This window comes from Saimiri boliviensis, chromosome 2 (assembly GCF_048565385.1).
Source record: "Saimiri boliviensis isolate mSaiBol1 chromosome 2, mSaiBol1.pri, whole genome shotgun sequence".
NCBI classification, from domain to species: domain Eukaryota; kingdom Metazoa; phylum Chordata; class Mammalia; order Primates; family Cebidae; genus Saimiri; species Saimiri boliviensis.
The window spans coordinates 119,221,485-119,244,485 of NC_133450.1; the positions used below are offsets into that span (position 1 = coordinate 119,221,485).

At 41.3% G+C, this 23,001-nt stretch overlaps 1 protein-coding gene across 1 annotated transcript; it reads left to right on the plus strand.

Moving 5' to 3' along the window:
* Window positions 1-7,429: 7,429 nt before the first annotated feature.
* On the plus strand, window positions 7,430-18,160 carry ZNF770 (zinc finger protein 770). Its single transcript, XM_003935746.4, has 3 exons — window positions 7,430-7,618; window positions 8,069-8,188; window positions 13,204-18,160. The coding sequence occupies exon 3, from the start codon at window positions 13,260-13,262 to the stop codon at window positions 15,354-15,356; it is 2,097 nt and encodes a 698-aa protein (XP_003935795.1). The 5' UTR covers window positions 7,430-7,618; window positions 8,069-8,188; window positions 13,204-13,259; the 3' UTR covers window positions 15,357-18,160.
* The last annotated feature ends 4,841 nt before the right edge of the window (window positions 18,161-23,001 follow it).

Sequence of the window (23,001 nt, forward strand, 5' to 3'; positions counted from 1 at the left end):
TGGCTCATGCCTGTAATCCTAGCACTTTGGGGGGCCGAGGTGGATGGATCACAAGGTCAGGAGTTCAAGACCAGCCTGGCCAACATGATGAAACCTCATCTCTACCAAAAATAAAAAATTACCCGGGCATGGTGGTATGTACCTGTAGTCCCAGCTATTTGGGAGGCTGAGGCAGGAGAATTGCTTGAACCCGGGAGGCAGAGGTTGCAGTGAGCCAAGATCACATCATTGCACTCCAGCCTGGGTGACAGAGAGAGACTCTGTCTCAAAGGAGAAAAAGAAAAAAAAAAAAGAGTTCAGTGTTAGAAGTGAAAGCACCAGTCCAGCCATACAGAGCTGGCAATGAGGAAGATTACCTTTAGCCATCTGCGTTCAGATTTCTAACTACTAAAGCCGTTGATCATAAGATAAGTAAGTTCTTACTTTGGGTGAGAAAGCACATCAAAAAAGCCCAGAACCTTAAACAGAAATCATACCTATTAAGTATTTACATAAATGGGAAGCCAGATCTTACACAGCAGAGATCAGTATCATCTCACATATTTATCCCTAGAATCTAGCAGACATCGGAGACAGATTTAAAGCCTACAAAACTACTTGTAGATGGGGGAGAAGAAATGTTCAGTCTGTGCTGGCTTTTGTGAAGAAGGGCTTTTTTTTTTTTTTTTTTTCAGTAGACTGTGAGAAGAACACTATCACCGGCCTCCAGAAAGTAAGATCCAGAAACAGGAGAGGGTCACAATGTCAAGCTCATCTTACTCCGTAAGCAAAAACCATAGTTCCTCCCACCCTCCTTGGTTGGCTCAGACCTTTGTCTTAAGAGTCATAGTGAAAACACCTTTGCAAAAATTATAACTGAGACAATTATGGGTGACCTAACTGACTCCATCTTGCTTTTAAATCTCCAAGTTGTCCTTGTTCATTCTTGGGTGTGGACCCAACAAACTTTGGGAGGAACTCAGTTTATAGTTTAGCTTTGAAACAAAGACAAAAACAGCTCTTTCCCAAAATAAACCCCCTTCCTGCCTGGGGACTAGACTGCTTTTTTTAGGACTAATAAATTAGCTACAAGATTAGAAATTATGGTTTCAGAGTCATGCAGCTGGAAGCAGCAAGATTCTGAACCTCCTCAAATTGTTCCCAGGACAGCATCACTATTGTAAAACCTATTATCTGTGCTTGACATATTTTGAAGACCCTACACTTGACGGATCAGCTGGCACCGCCCAGATCAATAAACTGGCTCATCTGGTCTTGTGGCCTCCACCCACAAAATGACTCAGTATAAGAGGACGGCTTCGACTCCCTATGATTTCATCTCTGAGCCAACCAATCAGCACTCCTGATTCACTCCTCCCCGCCAACCAAATTATCCTTAAAAACTCTGATCTCCAAATTCTCGGGGAGAGTGATTTGAGTAATAATATAACTCCAGTCTCCCGTACAACCAATTCTGTGTGAATTAAACTCTTTGCTACTGCAATTCCCCTGTCTTGATAAATAAGCTCTGTGTAGGCAGTGGCCAAGGTGAACCCTTTGGATGGTTACAAGAGGGCTATTCAGTGAGGTCAAGAGGTTGGTCTTGACTCTAAGAATGAAGAAATATGGTCAAAACCCTATGGGGGGAGTTCTGCCTGCTTCCAGGTAACTCTGGAATCTCAGTGCTACCGAATTTGAACCAACACATGGGAAGTGGAAAAGTGGGGCAGGAGTCAGGTGTGGAACAATACCTAATACCTAACTAGGCCCAGAAATCCAATAAATAAGATCATCAATGGAGCTTTAGAGATTTCCAGCAATCCTTTAGGCGACTGGGACTAGCCTGTGAGCTGTAAATGGTCCAACTGCCCTAAGTAAAATACAGTACAGCTGTATTGTGCTTTCTCTTCTGATCTCAACTTATCCCCCACCCTCTTCCTCCTCCCAATCTGCCCACACCTATGCCACAATGCTCTCAGAAGTTGTGTAGCACAATGTACAAGAAGTTGCAAGCATTATTCTCAAGGAAGTACAGTATATGATGGAAGCAGAGGGTTTTAGTCACCAAAAATCCTCTTAAGAAATAGAATTTCTTTGTTGAAGAAATTCTTTGACAATTGCTTGAGGGTAGACACTGACACTTGAGGGGTACAGATTTGGGTGGACTAAATGCAGAAGGCAAGCAGATGGCTTTGTAGGTTGCTCCACAGAGGGAATGGTAAAAGGAGAGAGGAAAGATAAGAGATAAGATGAAGCCAGGAGATGTGCGTTCCTTGCCAGCCTATTACTTAGGGCAGCAGACATCTTTAACACCGTTAAAAGTCAATTTCAAAAATGTCTGTCTTCGAAATATTCCAAAAAGCATACAAAATATGCTAAAAGTATAGACTCCTTTCAAGCACAATTATTTTGGTAACAGATGAAAGATGTATAGGATCTGAAGAGAAACCAGAGAATCAAATACAATTATTTTGGATAAAAGACAGAAAAAGAAGAAGAGGTCGGGCATGGTGGCTCACGCCTCTAATCCCAGCACTTTGGGAGGCCGAGGCGGGTGGATCACGAGGTCAAGAGATCAAGACCATACTGGTCAACATGGTGAAACCCCATCTCTACTAAAAATACAAAACATTAGCTGGGCATGGTGGCGCGTGCCTGTAATCCCAGCTACTCAGGAGGCTGAGGCAGGAGAATCGCCTGAACCCAGGAGGCAGAGGTTGCAGTGAGCTGAGATTGCGCCATTGCACTCCAGCCTGGGTAACAAGAGCGAAACTCCATCTCAAAAAAAAAAAAAAAAAAAAAAAAAAAAAAAGAAGAAGAAGAAGAAAAATTTTAAAAAGAAAACATTGGCCTGGTGCTGTGGCTCATGCCTGTAATCCCAGCACTTTGGAAGGCCAAGGTGCGTGGATCACCTGAGGTCAGGAGTTTGAGATTAACCTGACCAACATAGTGAAACCCCATCTCTACTAAAAATACCAAAAAAGTTAGCTGGGCATGGTGGTGGGCTCCTGTAATCCCAGCTACTGGGGAGGCTGAGGCAGAAGAGTCACTAGAACCCAAAAGGTGGAAGTTGTGGTGAGTCAAGATTGCACCATTGAACTCCAGCCTGGGCAACAAGAGCAAGACACAATCTCAAAAAAAAAAAAAAAAAAAAAGAAAACATTTGCATATAAGGACTTTCTGAGTTTCTTGCTAAGAGCCTGGTGAGCAGTAGGTGTTCCAAATTATTTGCTGCATGAGTGACTCTCCTACCACTCCCCACTTTCCCAACCTGTACTTCACACTCCAGCACCTACTTGTATTTCCTGTTTGCCGTGCCTTCTCTCACTGTGTGTCTTTTGTGTTTGGAATATTCTCTGCCTATCTTTCCCTTCCCCACCCTCCTCCAAAAGCACACTCTCTTGTCCACTAAACAAGTTTCTACTCATTTTTCTCCCTGCCTTCTACCATCTCCCATGGGCAAGGCAGTCTCTCATTTCCTCCAGGTTTGAACTAAAAAAATCACAGAACTAGGCGGGGCGCAGTGTCTCATGCCTATAATCCCAGCACTTTGGGAGGCCGAGGCAGGTGGATCACCTGAGGTGAGGAGTTTGAGACCAGCCTGGCCAACATGATGAAACCTTGTCTCTACTAAAAAAGCAAAAATTAGTCAGGCGTGGTAGCAGATGCCTGTAGTCCCAGTTACTCAGGAGTCTGAGGCAGGAGAATAGCTTGAACCTGGGAGGTAGAGGTTGCAGTGAGCCGAGATCGCACCATTACACTCCAGCCTGGGTGACAGAGCGAGACTCTGTAACAAAAACAAAAAAACGAAAACACCACAGAACTTCTCATTAAGGCCATCTCTGGCCATCTGCTAAAATGCCAGCATCCTCACTCCCACCCCCAAATCTTCACAGCCCTCTCCTGTGCTTTTTCTTCTCAGTTCTTACTAATATTTAACATATTACATATTTTTTTTTTTTTTTTTTTTGAGACGGAGTTTCGCTCTTGTTACCCAGGCTGGAGTGCAATGGCGCGATCTCGGCTCACCGCAACCTCCGCCTCCTGGGTTCAGGCAATTCTCCTGCCTCAGCCTCCTGAGTAGCTGGGATTACAGGCACGTGCCACCATGCCCAGCTAATTTTTTGTATTTTTAGTAGAGACGGGGTTTCACCATGTTGACCAGGATGGTCTCGATCTCTTGACCTCGTGATCCACCCGCCTCGGCCTCCCAAAGTGCTGGGATTACAGGCTTGAGCCACCGCGCCCGGCCACATATTACATATTTTAAATGACTTGATTTGTTGTCTCCCTCCTTCAGTAGAATATAAAATCTATGAAGACATCGATTTTTGACTTTCTGTCTGCTCAAACTCCTGCCTAGAACGGGACTTGACACAGAATAAGTGTTTAATATATGCAGAATGGATGGATGGATGGATGGCTGATTGAAGCCATAGCTCAGGGACCATCTGCACCCTCCCAGGCAGATATAGAGGTTCCTCCCCCTGTATATATCTGCTCTTATCATATTGTATTAATACTTGTTTGTAGGTTATTTTTTCCTCTGAGCTAAAAACCAATTTAAGGTTCAGGGCCTAACTGCTCTTCATCTTTATTTTTTTTTCTTTTTCTTTTTTTAAAGACGGGGTTTCACCATGTTGGTCAGGCTGGTCTTGAACTCCAGACCTCAGGTGATCTGCCCGCCTTGGCCTCCAAAGTGCTTGGATTACAGTCATGAGCCACTGCGCCTGGCCCTCTTCATCTTTATATAATTAGAAGTGAATCTTTAGTGCTTGGTACATGATATGTCATTTCTATTTTTATTATTATTTATTTACTTATTTTAAGACAAAGTCTTGCTCTGTCATCCAGGCTAGAGTGCAGTGGTATGAACATGGCTCACTGCAGCCTCGACGTCCTGGGCTAGAGCAATCCTCCCACCTCAGCCTCCTGAATAGCTGGGACTACAGGCACATGCCAGCATGCCTGGCTAATTTTTGTACTCTTTTGTAGATATGGGCTCTCACTATGTTGCCCAAGTTGGTCTTGAACTCCTGGGCTCAAGTGATTCTTCTGACTCAATCTCCCAAAATTCTGGGATTATAGGCATGAGCCACAGTGCCCAGCTGGTACATGCCATCAAATAAATGAATGATCCGGATCTCATTTTACAGATGAGAGAACAGAGGTTCAGAAAGGTTAAATAACTTTTAAGGACACAACTAGTAAGCTACAGAGGTTAAGATGCTCACCCAGCCGGGTGCGGTGGCTCAAGCCTGTAATCCCAGCACTTTGGGAGGCCGAGGCGGGTGGATCACGAGGTCAAGAGATTGAGACCATCCTGGTCAACATGGTGAAACCCTGTCTCTACTAAAAATACTAAAAATTAGCTGGGCATGGCGGCGCATGCCTGTAATCCCAGCTACTCAGGAGGCTGAGGCAGGAGAATTGCTTGAATCCAGGAGGTGGAGGCTGTGGTGAGCCGAGGTCGCGCCATTGCACTCTAGCCTGGGTAACAAGAGCGAAACTCCGCCTCAAAAAAAAAAAATGCTCACCCAAACATATTTCATACATCCTCTTTATTTTTCCTCGTCATACTATCTTTTTTCCTCCTGTCACCTCTGCCCTACCATGTTCTGTCTTGTCCCCATGCTTTTTATTTATCCATAGTCTGCCCACTACTAAGTACTAGTTCAAATTTCATGTATTCAGTGAAATCTTTCTTGATTATTCTTATTCATATTAATTTCTTTTTTTTCCAGAAGGCTCCTGAGATAGCTCTCAGGGTAAATGGGGGAGGTAAACGGGAGCTCTGAGGGTAAATGATACAGGGCATGTGTTAGAGAATAGCTCATTAATGTCCTAAATGCATTCACACTCCATATTCAGACTCTCAGTGCAAAGGCCAATTTGTTTTGCAGGTAGTGGATAAAGAACGAATCTCATCCTCCAGTGGTCGCCAATTTCAGGTAGTGTTCTCTCATGATATGGATATGCCTTCATAATATGGATATACCTCCTAAGGCTGACATGGCTGATGTTGGATGCAATTGTTTGTATTATTTGGCTGAGCTAAGTTCCCCAGGAGCAGCTGCAGAATGGAGCAGATTTACAAGGGTTATCTGGACAAACAACATCTCCACTTTGGGATTAGCATTTGGGACACCAGAAGTCTTTCCCTTCCTGTCTCCACCCCTGCTTCTGTTGGGAGCAGACTTCAACCCCTCCCATATCTTACTCCTTCAGGGTTCCTTCTTGAGAAGCAAAAGCTCATTTCCTATTCGCCATTTCCTCAAGCTAATACATCCAAAACAGAGACTTTTTGTTGGCCCAACTGCTTTTATTTATTTTTTTTGGTAGAGGAAAATATACCAACATTAGAAACTATTGATTTTTGATGTTGATGATCCTCAGAAAGTAATGCAAAAAGTTGCTTAGAGTTTAAAAAAAAGTATGCCTGATATCCGCTTTCATTTCTCAAGGTGAGACAATAATCAGAATTTGCAAAAATCCACAATAAATTCTTCTCTAATGCCATTTGCACTTAAAATCTTTAGCAGATACCTTAGTATCTTACTCAGTAATAACGTGTCATCTTAGTCTATAACTGTACATTTGGTCTTCAATTGTGACTACATAAAGTGCTGAAATATTTCTAACGTGGGAAGCAGTAGAGAGTTATAAGTGCAGGTCTGATATTAGACTACCTGAGTTCAAATCGCACCGCTATCGTTTGTTAACTGTGTGGCATTAAGTCCCTTAACGTCTCTGACAGCCTTGTTTTCCTCATCTTAAAATGGGATCCTATCATTTCATAAAGTTGTATTTAATATGAGTAATTAATAATAGTTCTTTGAAAATCTGCTACACTAGGAATTATGTTGAGCAGTTCACATTCATTTTATCTAATTGAGAGAACAGGGTTTCGGACATTGTAGACAACCAAAACACACTGAATGATTTGAGGCGGGGCCAATGAGGTCCGCAGCTGGCACGCCATTAGGGAAGTCACGAGTGGAGCTCAGTCATGTCTGCCCTCAAAGCGCCTGCGCTTGACCTCTACGTTATATTTACTTTGGCAATGTACAAAGTACTGAGGACAGTCTAGCCCAGACGGCCCCTAATACACTGTCGTCTTCTTATGCCTGGCTCTCTGCGTTAGAGAGGGCTGCCCCGACTTGGCTGTGAACGCTGACTCGCCCTTTTCCAGTCGGCCCTTGCGCCCCCTAGTCCGGGATACAGCGTTTTCCTAACTGTCGTTTAGGGGTGAGACAGAAAATGTACCCGTCTTCATTCTTCTATTCTTTCTCCCCCGTAACGACGGGGTGAGTGGCGCTGCGGTTGGGGACGCGTCTCCGGAGTCCCAGTACCCTCGGGACCGGCAGGCCGCGCGGAGGATATAACGGCCCTGAAATTTGGGGCATTTGTTTCCAGCCGGACCGCGTACTTAAGTACGCTGGAGCGCCGCGCATGCGCGCTCCGCCCGTTGCCGCGCCGGCCCTGCGGACGTGCGCGCGCTGCCTTCGCGGCACCTGGGCCTAAGGTGCGTGGCTCCCGGGCCCTCGCCAGCTCCAGGTGCGTGAGGAGGTCTTCGGAAAGCCGACTGAGAAGTGGAGCTACCCCCAGGGAGGGTCGGACGTGCCTCAATTTCGCCAAGGTGCCTGGGGACCCAGAACGAGGGCTCCACAACCTCAGTTTTTGAGCTCCTTTTGCTTTCTCACTTCCCCACCTCTTGAGTGCGTCTCCCGCGGAGCAGAAATCTGAGAGGAAGGCGCAGAGGGATTTGGGGATTTTTTTTCCTGCCGTGGGTTGTATCACATGTGGCATTTTTATCCCGGCTGTTGCCGAAGCAGCTTTTACCCTTGCCCTTTCTTTACTGGTGTGGGATTTTGTGGTTTCTCGACTCGGCTCGACCATTAAGTAGTGCTTATTATTGGTTGTGGGCGATTAGGACGAGGACTGTGTGTCAGTGTCCTTTGTCCAGTGTAGTCCACCGGGAGGGAGAGGTGAGGGTTCAAGGCCAAGAGAACGGGCCCGGGGCGAGTCGGGGAGAAGCAGCCGCTGGAGATTATTCCCCAACTGAAAGTTGCGTGTGTGTTTCTCTTAGGTCTTTCATTTCTTGTTCGCTTAGTTTCCTGAAACCGTCACGTCGTTTTAATGGTACTACTAGTCAAGACAAGAAAATCAACAGGCTTTCAGCCTTGAGGCAACATTGGATTTTATTGAGGTCAGTTTTTACAGTCTTCACATAGAATATTTTGTTCTTGTCACGATAAATTCTGGATTGAATCACTAAACAGATCTATTATTCTTTTATTTCAGTTTAACATAAGAAAAATTGCACTTTTTTTTTATGTTATCAACAAAAAAATCAGTTGAAATGGGATTTGAAGTTCCGTGAGTCCGTGAGGTGAGAATCCCTAACCTGACTCAGAAGATAAGATCACCACTTTGCCACTAATGGTTCTAACAATATAGGGCTCCCAATAAGTGCTTTTCCACGTGGTGGGAGGCAAGTGGCAATAGTTATCCAATCTAAGTGCTTGCAGTGGATGATTAACCATAGATCCTTTTTGGTACAGGAGCTGTGGGTAGCCAGTCCCTGTTTAATCGGAGATGGTTGTGGTGTGTGATTTCGTTTTCTTTTAGACATGTTCCACGAAAGCATTTATTAAAGGGAAGAAGAAACATACTAAAGGAATTGAATCTGGCCCCAGATCAAAATCCTCTGTGTGATCATTCAGTCCTGACATTGGACAATTACCAGACTTTGCTTGACTGACCTCAAGGGCGAAGCTGCCCTCCCGTACCAGACTCGATATGGGCCAGTGCATTGCAGTTTTCTGGAGGGGGTTGCAGTCAGGGACTCACCCTGCCCTTCCTGCTAGATAGGCAAATCCTGTAACTTCTTTCCTAGCCTAGGTACCTGCATTTGGAGGCTGTCCTAAGGACGACCCTGCCTAAGACACTTTTCTCCTATTTTGACCCAGCTCTTTTCATTCCTAGACCTTCTCCTCCCTTTCCAATTTTAAAGTTCCATTAGAGGCAGGAGACTTTTGTCTGGGGCTCCTCATCAGTGAGAGCATTACCTCATATGCACAGCATTAACTGACCCTCATCCAGTGTCCTTCTGTTTAATAGACCACTGGGGAGCCAGTGCCTCTTTTTGCCACTTGCTTGCACTGTTACAGTAAGTGGATAAAGGCTTGATTACTTTTGGTTTGGCTTATTGTCCTGATTGACTACCTTGGCACCTAACTGCTGCCAAGTTCTTTGCAGTTCACTGGATTCATGACTTAATTTTAATTATCATGACTGTTGCTCTGTATAGGCATGTTTAGAGATTTTAGAGCTTGTTCACCTGTAATTTCTCTAATTCAAGGTAGTGAAAGTGTTTATTCACAGCACCAACAGTTGATTGTTGGTAAGATGGATATCTGGGTTATATGGTATATTTTACTACTATACTGGCTTACAGTCAGATTATTTTATTTTGTGTGAATTTATGTGGCATTTTCCATTTGGCCTGTAATATGATGATTTTTATTTAAAATAAATATTTTGGAAATAATGTGGGTCAAGCAAAGAAAATCAGACACTCGCTTTCTTTAGTAATCTTGTCTCAGCCTTTGGGTCCCCGATCTTTCTGACCTTAATAGCTTACTTGGCCACTTTGAATAAAGCGATTGATTTGTTGTAGGTTATTCTGTCTACTGTGAAGAGGCATGTTAGTAACAGCTTTTATAAACTTTTTTACTTATTCCTACAGAACATTATTTATCCTTGCTACATAGTATGCAGTCTGATACTTTCACTCTTATTTTTTATCCCGTTTTTACTATTTTATTTTTATTTTTATTTTTTTTGTGATGGAGTCTTGCTCTGTTGCCCAGGCTGGAGTGTAGTGGTCTGATCTTAGCTCACTGCATCTTCTTTCTCCTGGGTTCAAGCAGTTCTCCTGTCTCAGCCTCCCAAGCATCTGGGATTACAGGTATGTGCCACCATACTCTGCTAATTTTTGTATTTCTGATAGAGACAGGGTTTCACCATGTTGGCCAGGCTGGCCCCAAACTCCTGACCTCAGGTGATCCACCTGCCTCGGCCTCCCAAAGTGCTGGGATTACCAGCATAAGCCACCATGCCAGCCTCAACTCATTTTAAATAACAAACGTGCTGATCGTGATCTGCTAAATTGAATTCACAATCCGTTTGTCCTGCAGTTTAAAAAAACACTGCAATAAAGTAACTAAAGATACTTGTTCAGTAATTTTTTTGTTTCTGATTCATGTTGCTAAAGAACCGCAGTGGGTATATTTGTGATTTGGAGTTGGAGGCATCTTCTAGGAGAAGATAGTGACACCATATTTGTTGGATGTTTGCCAGATTAGCTGATGAAAGAACTCCAGACTTAACCACTCTGTGATCTAGAAGATACATTATATTGAAAGAACCAGCACAGCTTTTTAATTTTTTTTTAAAATCTGACTCCTTTATTTAAGGGTAATGCCATAATAGACTAATAATGAGTAGAAAATTGGCTTTTCTGATAAAAGAGAAGACAGGGTATAAGATAGTTATGAAAGTGCTTGCTAAACGTTGTTTTTTTTTTTTTTTGAGACGGAGTCTCACTCTGTTGCCCAAGCAGGAGTGCAGTGGTGCAATCTTGGCTCACAGCAACCCCTGCTCCCAGGTTCAAGTGATTCTCATGCCATAGCCTCCCAAGTAGCTGGGTTTACAGATGTACACCACCACGCCTGGCTAATCTTTGTGTTTTTAGTAGAGACAGGGTTTTGCCATGTTGTTCAGGGTCTTAAACTTCTGGCCTCATGTGATCTCCTTGCCTTGGCCTTCCAAAGTGCTGAGATTATAGGTGTGAGCCACCGCACTGGGCCAGTTTTTTTAATCTTTATATTAACTTTTTTTTTTTTTTTTTTTTGAGAAGGAGTTTCGCTCTTGTTACCCAGGCTGGAGTGCAATGGCGCGATCTCGGCTCACCGCAACCTCCGCCTCCTGGGTTCAGGCAATTCTCCTGCCTCAGCCTCCTGAGTAGCTGGGATTATAGGCACGCGCCACCATGCCCAGCTAATTTTTTGTATTTTTAGTAGAGACGGGGTTTCACCATGTTGACCAGGTTGGTCTCGATCTCTCGACCTTGTGATCCACCCGCCTCGGCCTCCCAAAGTGCTGGGATTACAGGCTTGAGCCACCACGCCCGGCCTATATTAACTTTTAAGTCAAAATTACACTTTTATTATATTGCCTGGTGGGTAAAGCACACTGAACTTTCAATTACTTAGTCATAGATAGCTATATAAGTAACCAATTTGTCAATCTTATTACCTCTGTACTTGTCTTTTTGGGAATTTCACAAAAGAATGAAAAGGAGAAATAATTTTTTTTTCCTTTGAGATGGAGTCTCACCCGGCTGGAGTGCAATGGCGCAATCTCGGCTCACTGTAATCTCCGTCTCCTAGGTTCAAGCGATTCTCCTGCCTCAGTCTCCTGAGTAGCTGGGATTACAGGTGTGCACTACCATGCCCGGCTAATTTTTCTATTATTAGTAGAGACGTGGGATGGGGTGTTTCACAATGTTGTCCAGATTGGTCTCAAACTCCTGACCTCAGGTGATCCACCCGCCTCAGCCTCCCAAAGTGCTCATTACAGGCGTGAGCCACCGCACCTGGCAAGAAATTTTTTAAACCTGTAAATTTAGTCAGTGGGTTTATCTCTTAGTGAGAAACCCTTAAAAATATTTCTAAAAGGATAACATTTTAAATTTTTTTTTTTTTTTTTTTGAGACGAAGTTTCACTCTTGTTACCCAGGCTGGAGTGCAATGGCGCAATCTCGGCTCACCACAACCTCTGCCTCCTGGGTTCAGGCAATTCTCCTGCCTCAGCCTCCTGAGTAGCTGGGATTACAGGCACGTGCCACCATGCCCAGCTAATTTTTTGTATTTTTAGTAGAGACGAGGTTTCACCACGTTGACCAGGATGGTCTCAATCTCTTGACCTCGTGATCCACCCGCCTCAGCCTCCCAAAGTTCTGGGATTACAGGCGTGAGCCACCGCGCTCGGCCACATTTTAAAATTTGATTCGTGTTGAGCCAACATTTTAAAATTTGATCAATGTTGAGTTAGATTTATGTGTTGTTTCACAGTTTTTCAGCACATTCATATACATTATCTCCATTTATTTATTTATTTATTTATTGACAACAGTTTGTTGTGGTAGACAGTCTAGGAGACCTTTTCCCCATTTTACAGGTGAGAACTCTGTTTCCTTCTTCCTACCACTAAGATCATATAGTGGCAAATCCAGAATTAGAACCCAGGTCTTCTGGGAATTTTCTCCTAGTCCACACTGTCCTTATTGGTTTAAAGAAGTAATTGAGAGTAAGTCATGTTAAATTTGGGGCTAAGAAATCCAACTATGATAAGTGAACGTTCTATTCTCAGAGCATATTTATAATGTGCTATAATTGAATGCAAGTGTATCTTGTTTTCAGTATTGTGTTTTAATTTGTTATCTTTCTAGCCCATTTTTTAAAATGATGACAACTAAATACTGGCAAATCTATCTAATAGGAAAATTGGAATTATAGTATTTATTTAATGTTAAGAAATTTAACCTAGTACTCGTGTAATACAGCATCTCAATTAGAAAAATAGTTTAAAATTGTATTGTTTTTTAGATGTTTCTTTTAAAGGCTCATCATATCTCTGTATGTATAAAATTAGTTTTATTATTATTAAGTATTTAAAATGATTATTCACTTGTAAACACTAAGTCCAGATTCTCCTTTGCCTTTAATATCTTCAGCCAAAGGACAACTTAAATTACTTTTTTTTTTTTTTGAGACAGTTTCGCTCTTGTTACCCAGGCTGGAGTGCAATGGCGCGGTCTCAGCTCACCACAACGTCCGCCTCCTGGGTTCAGGCAATTCTCCTGCCTCAGCCTCCTGGGTAGCTGGGATTACAGGCATGCGCCACCATGCCCAGCTAAATTTTTGTATTTTTAGTAGAGACGGGGTTTTACCATGTTGACCAGGTTGGTCTCGATCTCGACCTTGTGATCCACCCGCCTCGGCCTCCCAAAGTGCTTGGGATTACAGGCTCAAGCCACCACGCCCGGCCAAATTACTTTTTATGTGAATAAATAATTTTAAAATTAATACATTTTTATATTAGACATTTAATACATTAATACATTTATACAATAATACATTTTTATTTTATTTTTAGACATCTGTGGAATTTAAGAACGTTATGGAGCTCATCAGAGTATATCACTGAAGAATATGATGGCTGAAAACAATTTAAAAATGCTGAAGATTCAACAGTGTGTGGTAACCAACAAACTACCTAGAAACAGGCCATATATTTGCAATATTTGCTTCAAGCACTTTGAAACACCATCAAAATTAGCTAGGCACTATCTCATTCATACTGGCCAAAAGCCATTTGAATGTGATGTGTGTCATAAAACCTTTAGACAACTAGTTCATCTGGAGAGGCATCAGCTAACTCATAATCTGCCTTTTAAATGTAGTATTTGTCAGCGCCACTTTAAAAACCTGAAGACATTTGTGAAGCACCAACAACTTCACAATGAAACCTATCAGAATAATGTTAAACAGGTCAGAAGATTGCTGGAGGCCAAGCAAGAAAAGTCAATGTATGGAGTGTATAATACTTTTACCACACAGGAAAGATGGGCATTACACCCGTGCTCTAGGTCCGATCCCACATATAGCATGAAGAGAAGAAAGAATATTCATGCATGTACAATCTGTGGCAAGATGTTTCCATCACAGTCAAAACTTGATAGGCATGTACTTACTCATACTGGTCAGAGGCCTTTTAAATGTGTCTTGTGTACTAAATCTTTTCGACAGTCTACTCACTTAAAAATCCACCAACTTACACATTCAGAAGAAAGACCTTTTCAATGTTGTTTTTGTCAAAAAGGATTTAAGATTCAAAGCAAACTTCTGAAGCATAAACAAATCCATACTAGAAATAAGGTTTTTCGGGCTCTTTTATTAAAGAAGAGGCGTACAGAATCTCGCCCCCTGCCCAATAAGTTAAATGCAAATCAGGGTGGTTTTGAAAATGGTGAGATTGGTGAATCTGAGGAGAATAATCCACTTGATGTCCACTCAATTTATATTGTCCCTTTTCAATGTCCAAAGTGTGAAAAGTGTTTTGAATCGGAGCAGATTCTCAATGAACACAAGTGTTTTCCTGCTAGAGGTGGCAAAATTTCAAGCAGGTTCAAAAGAAGCTACAACTATAAAACCATTGTTAAAAAAATCTTGGCCAAGCTTAAACGTGCTAGGAGTAGAAGATTAGATTACTTTCGATCTGAGAAAAAAGTATTTAAAAAGAGTTTCTTGAAAAATTGTGATCTTATTTCTGGTGAGCAGAGCTCTGAACAAACCCAGAGAACCTTTGTGGGTTCTCTTGGCAAACATGGAACATGTAAAACAATTGGTAATAGAAAGAAGAAAACATTGGCCTTGCCGTTTTCTTGGCAAAAGTTTCAGAGCCAAAATGTGGGAAAAAATTTGAAAGGTATCCTTACGACAGAAAACATATTAAGTATTGATAATTCAGTGAGTAAGAAGGACTTGTCAATCTGTGGTTCATCAGGTGAGGAATTCTTTAATAACTGTGAGGTACTTCAGTGCGGTTTTTCAGTTCCAAGGGAAAACATACGTACTAGACATAAGATATGTCCTTGTGACAAATGTGAGAAGGTATTTCCTTCTATATCCAAACTGAAAAGACACTATTTAATTCATACTGGACAGAGGCCTTTTGGCTGTAATATTTGTGGGAAATCTTTTAGACAGTCAGCTCACTTAAAAAGACATGAACAGACTCATAATGAAAAGAGTCCTTATGCATCTCTTTGCCAGCTAGAATTTGGAAACTTGAACAATCTTTCTAATCATCCAGGTAATGATGTTAACTATAATGCTTCCCAACAATGTCAGGCTCCTGGTGTTCAAAAATATGAGGTCTCAGAGTCAGGTCAAATGTCAGGAGTTAAGGCAGACTCGCAGGATTTTATTCCTGGTAGCACCGGGCAGCCCTGTCTTCCTAATGTACTTTTGGAATCAGAGCAAAGCCATCCTTTTGGCAGTTATTCAGAGAATCAGGAGAAAAATGAAGTCTTCCTGTACCGATGCAGTGTTTGTGCTAAAAGTTTCCGATCTCCATCTAAACTGGAAAGGCACTACCTAATTCATGCAGGGCAGAAACCATTTGAATGCTCAGTTTGTGGCAAAACATTCAGACAGGCTCCTCACTGGAAGAGACATCAACTTACTCACTTTAAAGAACGACCACGACCACGGGAGAAAGTGGTTGCTTTAGATTCGGTTATGTAAACTGTTGCAACCCCTAACAATTGTGGTCTCTGGTAGTCTCATTTTTAAAGCCTGTATTTAAAATGCATTTGTTTCCAAAGGCCTGCATTAAATTGAATGGTTTCGCAGGCATTTGCTTGTCCTGCATCGTGAGGAGGTAAAATACATAGAAAATTAATACGATGTTTAGAAACAGCCAAATGAATTTTTAGAGGCAAGAACATGATTTGATGCTATAAAGTAGGCATTTTAGTATTGTAAACAAGCTTTGGCTGTAATGAAAAATATAAATCCATGATGCTGTACAAATAATTTAGCCTCATTCATTTTTTAAAGTAATTATTCCTTAAGACATGCCATCTCCTTTTAGATAAACTCAAAAGACTGAGAGGCAAAAATTGCCTTTTAGCTGCAGCACATAGCCCTGCTGTATTTCATTTATTTTACATTTCATATGACAGTTTTTGACCACGTGGTTCAAATTGCATTGGAAAGTTGGGGGTTTTTTTGTTTTTGTTTTTTCTTTGTAAATTTAAAAAACTACAGAGGCACTAACGGTGAAAATGGATGAGAAAATTATAATATTTTTACTGGTCTTTTCTAAGCTGTTTATATTTAGGAGTATGTGATAATTTCACCTTTTTCAGGTGATAAGGATTTTTTTTTTTTTTTTTTTTTTTTTTTGTCCAGCTAGTGCCATTTTTCTCAAAATAATTTAAAAGTAGACAAGAGGCTAGGATATATCCATATACATTTACCATGTTTACTTACCAGGAATATTTTCCAAGTGCCATAGTCTTTTTTTTTTTCTTCCCCATAATATATATGCAGTTTTATCTTTTCAGAGGAATAATTTCATATCATTTATTTGCTCATTAGTGATAGCAGTAGTCCTAGACCTAAGACTCTATTCTAGAGATTTTCATCTCCTTAAGACTTTTACGTTTATCTTAGTAAACTTTTCTTTTTATGCCTCTTTAATGGAGTGGTCCTATTATTTAAGCCTGTTCTAAGTTTGATCAAATGGCAATGACTAGGTCTAGTTTTAGTTTTTACTTTTGCAAGAGTCTAATGCTGAAGAAGAATTTTATTTTGATCCTTGTTAAATTTTTATTTTAATGAGTAAAGTAGTCATTCCTGTAGAGGAATAAGATGCTTGTAGAGTTGTGGGTATCATTCCAAATAGAACTGTTATGTTTTGGGAAATATTCTAAACTACAAATGACTTATTTCATAATGACAGATTGTCCTTCACATTTGCCTTTGTTTATGAAATCTTCAGGAATGACCTTTTCTAGCAATAAAAGGAATTAACCATTGTGGTTCTAAGCTGAAAAGAGGAACATGTGGGTAGTTATCCTACCACACTTAAATACAGTGGAAAATCTTCTATTGAGAATGTGGATAAATGAACAATTGTAAGTTTTGCATCATAATCTGAGAACTTTCTTTTCGGGGGGTCGGGGGGAGGCGGGAGGGGTAGTAGGTGGGAGTGATCTGCTTGCTTTTGCCAGAGGTGATTTTTAAGTAACTTGGGTTTAACTTAGGGAGATAAGACATGACAGTCTGAGTAAAATACCCAATGATGTAGAATTTTTCCTGTTTATTACATAGATAGTACACCTCCAACAAAAGTGGAGAAGAATCACATGCTTTTCACATGCTTTAAAGAATACTCTCTTAGGTTTCCTTGAGATATATTCCTCCAGTGCAAGCAAGATAATGGTTTACAGAATTTGCTTTACACAAAACTTTTCAAGAACTCATCATCGGTTACACAAAAGCAAGGAATAACTAGTTTATATTTTCCAAAAATGTTCAAGGTTTTTCCTTCATATGTCTGAAATTACTGATTTTGGTATTTTTCTAAGCAATTTATGTAATTTTATTTGAAGGAAATGTTTTACATACTCTTTTTCCCAACCTAAAGAGGGGGAGTCCTAACAGTGTTGTGCTTGTATGATTATGAGACTTTATTTGCCTAAGTGATACTACTATACTTTATTTTTGACCCATGCCTTCTTAAACTGTTTCATATTGAAAGTTGGAGTATTGTAAAAATTTTGTCAAAGATGTACTGTAGTGCTATTTGAAGTACCTGTAACAAAACCCAGTTGGCCCTCCATATCCATGGACTCTGCATCTGTGGATTAAACCAGTTGCCCATCAAAAATATTAGGAGAAAAAAATATGAAAATAGTACAAATAAAAAATACAGTATAACAGTTATTTAAATAGCATTTACATTGCATTAGGTATTAATCTAGAGATAAAGTATACAGGAGGATGTGAGTTGGTTATATGCAAATCTGCCATTTTATGTAAGGGACTTGAGTATACTTGGATTTTTGGCATCTGGGGGTGTGCGGGGGTGGGGGGGGCGGTGAGTCCTGGAACCAATGCCCTGTGGATACCAAGGGACAACTGTACTTATTTACCTTTGTTATCATTGCAAGCTTCTTATGGAAACTATAGGAATGAAAAATATACATGTTAAGAAGATTAAACATTAGATATTAGATGGTTTGTTGCATGCTACAACTGTTAGTATTGTTAATTACTTTGGTTTTACAAAAAAAATAAGTGATAAATATCTTTAAAGAGAACTAGAGGAATTTTTTGTTTGAATGATTCCAGGCCGTAGCATGATTATTTACTGAAGTGGTTTGATTGGCTGGCTAACTTAGAATTATTGTTTCTTGTTTGGTATTGCAATAGGGCTTATAATTGTAACATAAAAATGTGTGTGTGTTTAAGGGAAGTAGGGGTGGTTAAAACTCTTGAAAAATTTTCAGAATACTTTAAAAATAAAGTTTCAAATTATACAGTTTGGCCTTTTTTATTTTGTGTTAAGGGAAAAAAAATCACATAATATTGGAGCCAAGGTACTGATTGATTGATTGTTAGCTACTTTAGCTGGGTCCACTCCAATCTACCTTCTACACCAAATTTAATTGGATATTTAATCATTTACCTTCTTGTTTACATTACATTTCTATGCTGTTCCCTTCGGTGCCAAAAAATAAAAATCTCTTTGACAGCTTCTTTATCACCTACAAAAGAATATGTTAATTCCATTATATGTTGCATGATCTACCTATTTATCTTGTTTATCCTCCGTTTTGACCTTTCTCTTCAGATTTGTACTAAATAAATACAGAATTAGGGGCTGGGCACAGTGTCTCAAGCCTGTACTCAGCACTTTGGGAGGGTGAGGTGGGAGGATTGCTTGAAGCCAGGAGTTTGAGACAGTCAGCAAAGCGAGATCCCTGTCTCTACAAAAAAAAAAAAAAAATCTTGGGCCGGGCGCAGTGGCTCAAGCTTGTAATCCCAGCACTTTGGGAGGCCGAGGCGGGTGGATCACGAGGTCAACAGATCGAGACCATCCTGGTCAATATGGTGAAACCCCGTCTCTACTAAAAATACAAAAAATTAGCTGGGCATAGTGGCGTGTGCCTGTAATCCCAGCTACTCAGGAGGCTGAGGCAGGAGAACTGCCTGAACCCAGGAGGCGGAGGTTGCGGTGAGCCGAGATCGCGCCATTGCACTCCAGCCTGGGTAACAAGAGCGAAACTCCACCTCAAAAAAAAAAAAAAAATCTTTATAAAGTCAGGTGAAGTGATGGTGCACATATATGATCTCAGCTGCTCACAGGACACAGGCAGGAGGATCACTTGAGCCCAAGTACTGGAAGTTCAGTGAGCTATGATCATGTCCCTGTACTCCAGCCTTCCAAGCCTGAGAGACAGAGTGAGATTGTCTCTTTTTTTAAAAAAAATTTTTTTATTTCTCTGGTCCTTGATTCAGAGATTGTCTCTTAAAAAAAAAAAAAAAATATATATATATATATTTTCTTTTGCTTTCCCTGGTGTCTATCTTGTATCAGTTTAAATTAGAAACAGACTCACAATCTGTTCAAAGAAGAAATTTAGCTGAGTCAGGTTTCATTCCTTTTCCCATTTTTTCATGATTATGGGGGAAAACAAAAGTGTTTAAAACTGACTGCAGAGAACAGATTTCAATGTACATGTTATATAAGTACCAATTAGAATTATATTTTTAGGACACAGCAACAGTCTTTGAAATCTTTTATAAGAATCTTTGTTAGAAATAACATTTGCGGCTGGGTGTGGTGGCTCACGCCTGTAATCTTAACACTGGGTGAGATGGGCCGATCGCTTGAGGTCAGGAGTTCAAAACCAGCGTGGCCAACATGGTAAAACCCGGTATCTACTAAATAAAAAAATAAATAAAAAAAAAAAAGCTGGGTGTGGTGGCATATGCCTGTAATCTCAGCTACTTGGGAGACTGAGGCAGGAGAATTGCTTGAACCCGGGAGGCGGTGGTTGTATAGGAGCCCCTGTACTTCCCAGCATGGTGACAGATCGAGACTCCATCTCAAAAAAAAAAATTTGGAAGTACTGTTTTATGATGCCGAATGGTGTCTACTTTTTTGAAGCTCCAGGGAAGGAACATTTAATGCCTATCTTGTTAAGATTTCTCCTTAATGCGGGTTAGAAGGGCTTAGAATTTAAGGGCTAATTCTATTAAGGTAATTCTATTAGCGGTACGAGAAAAAAAAGCAAATATAACTGAAAAGTAGTATAATGGTATTACATGAAATATAGAACATGTAATATTTGCATCTACATGAAATATAGAACATGTAATATTTGCATCTACATTGGCAATCTATTCATTTTTTTGAAGTTTGGCTTTTTTTTTTTTTTTTTTTTTTGAGACGGAGTTTCGCTCTTGTTACCCAGGCTGGAGTGCAATGGCACGATCTCGGCTCACCGCAACCTCCGCCTCCTGGTCTCAGGCAATTCTCCTGCCTCAGCCTCCTGAGTAGCTGGGATTACAGGCACGCGCCACCATGCCCAGCTAGTTTTATTGTATTTTTAGTAGAGACGGGGTTTCACCATGTTGACCAGGATGGTCTCGATCTTTCGACCTTGTGATCCACCCGCCTCGGCCTCCCAAAGTGCTGGGATTACAGGCTTGAGCCACCGCGCCCGGCGCTTTTTTTTTTTTTTTTTTTTTTTTGAGGTGGAGTTTTTGCTCTTGTTGCCCAGGTTGTAGTGCGGTGGTGCGATCTCTGCTCACCGCAACCTCCGCCTCCTGGATTCAAGTGATTGTCCTGCCTCTCAGCCTCCTGAGTAGCTGGGATTATAGGCATGTGCCACTGTGCCCAGCTCATTTTGTATTTTTAGTAGAGACGGGGTTTCACCATGTTGGTCAGGCTGATCTCAAAACTCCCAACCTCAGATGATCCACCCGCCTCAGCCTCCCAAAGTGTTGAGATTATAGGTGTGAGCCACTGTGCCCGGCTGAAGTTTGAGCTTAACTGCTACCTCCAGGAGCCTCTCTGATTTACCCAAGTTCTCCATCTCCTGTGTTCCCCTTACTTTTTGTGCATAACTCGGTTGATCTTCCACTAGAAACTAGTGTTTTCAAACTTGAGTGTGTGAATTGGGCTTGTTAAAATAAAAAGCATAGATTGCTGGGCTGCATCCTCAGAGTTCCTGATTCAGTGTCTTTTAGGACCCCCAAATTTGAATTTAGTGACTAAGGTTAGTTGGGAGACTATACTCTGAGACCCACTGAATTACATGTTTTTGGGAAGAAACAGAATGAATCTATCTATATACAGAAGGCTTAATACTGTGGCAAACACTATGTCTTCAAATATATGTTGAATGTGTGAAGGAAGAAATTAAGGAATGGAGCAATTATTACTAACATTTTATGTTTTCCTTAAATCCACAATTTCACCTACCTCCTTTCACTCAGAGGATGTTTACCTTCTGCTGCATTGTGATCAAAGCCACAAACTTGTCTTCACTCAAAACTCTGTATTTTCTCTGCTTCTCTTCGTCTGTCTCAGGATAATGTTCCTTCGCCTTTCTGAAGCTAGCTTTTTTTCTTGCCCTCTTCTGGGAACTTAATAATCCCTTTTTCTGGTAACTAGTTTTTCCAGTTGTTTTTTCCCCTCTACCTAAAACAAGACAATTTTTTCATGTGTTCCCTATTCAGTAATAGTGCTTTTGGCTGCAAGTGACAGAATACCTGACTCAAACTGCTTTAGCAATAAGGACCTTAATTGGTTTACATGACTTGTAAGTCTAGTGAGTAAATAAGCTTCAGAGTTGTTAAATCACATCGTTGAATTGATTGTGCTTCCTTTTGTCTGCTCCGATTTTCACAATGGCAAAGCTATTTTCCAGTGGTTTTTGGATGCTTTATAATCAACACCTCATGCTCACTTCATAGGGAATAGAACATAGCAGAGAGTGGGTGAGGAGGAAACTGTCACAAGACCAAAGGACAACTTTCCCTAAAGCCTACAGCAAACCTCTCCTCTCTCATCTGCCAGAATTGTTTCACACATCACATTTTTTCTTTCCTTCTTTCTTTTTGAGATGGAGACTCACTCTGTTGCCCAGGCTGGAGTGTGGTGGCACTATTTCAGCTCACTGCAACCTCTGCCTCCTGAGTTCAAGCCATTCTCCTGCCTCAGCCTCCTTCCTGAGTACCTGGAATTACAGTTGTGAGCCAAGGCACCTGGCCCACGTTTCTGAACCAATCACTGACAACAATAACCTGGAACTGAGGCTAGAATTCACCTTCCTTTTAAGCATATGGTTTCCTGGGAGTAATATGGATACTGGTCAAATCTGAAGTTGTGTTTAGGAAGAGAAATAAACGAATAAGCAATCAATGTTGTCCCCTGTACCTAGCTTAAAAAGGTGTGTTTGTGGCCGGGCGTGGTGGCTCACACCTGTAATCCCAGCACTTGGGAGGCCGAGGCGAGCGGATCATGAGGTCAGGAGTTTGAGACCAGCCTGACTAACATGGTGAAAACCCGTCTCTACTAAAAATACAAAAATTAGCTGGGTGTGGTGGTGCGCACCTGTAATCCCAGCTACTTGGGAGACTGAGGCAGAAGTTGCAGTGAGCTGAGACTGTGCCACTGCACTCCAGCCTAGGCAACAGAGTGAGACTCTGCCTCAAAAAAAAAAAAGTTGTGTTTGGTGGGGACTAACAACTTTTATTTGTCATTCTGGCTACCGTCACAATTAACTTTTTTCCTTTTATGGTAAGAACTATTGCAAATTTATCTTCCACCTACATCTTTCATGGCCTTTTCACTCACTAACTTCTTAGCCCTTTATTATTTAATACACGTTGTCTTCACCATCCTTTGGGAGTTGCTCTCTCAGTGGCTATTGTAGTGGTCATTGTTGGTTGTAACAACGTCTCCTCCCTTCACTGTGTATCTGCCAAACAGTCAGGGTGACCTAGCTGGAGCTCACCCATGGGTTATGATCAGTCTAAGCCTGTCAGAATACTCACATCTCCCTTGGCATGATGACTGTTTAGGAATTGGTAACTCAGGTCTAAGCCAGAGTAATTGGCTTGGGGGTGAGCACCAACCTAAATTGATTCTATCAGAGCAAAAACATGTACTTGTGTTAGTGATTCAGGAAGGAATTGTGGGTGTATAGAAGCAGCTCCCTCCATTGTGGTACCATGAGGGACACTCCTTCTTTGGTGATGAAGTCAGAACACACAGGGGATGAGGTAGTGGGGGCAAAGAAAAGAATCGCAGAGAAATGGGGCTGGAAACCTGATTCAACTGCCTGAAACCTAACTTATCATGAGG

Coding starts and splice junctions, on each gene's coding strand:
- ZNF770 (XM_003935746.4), top strand. CDS start 13,260: ATGATGGCTGAAAACAATTTAAAAATGCTGAAGATTCAACAGTGTGTG.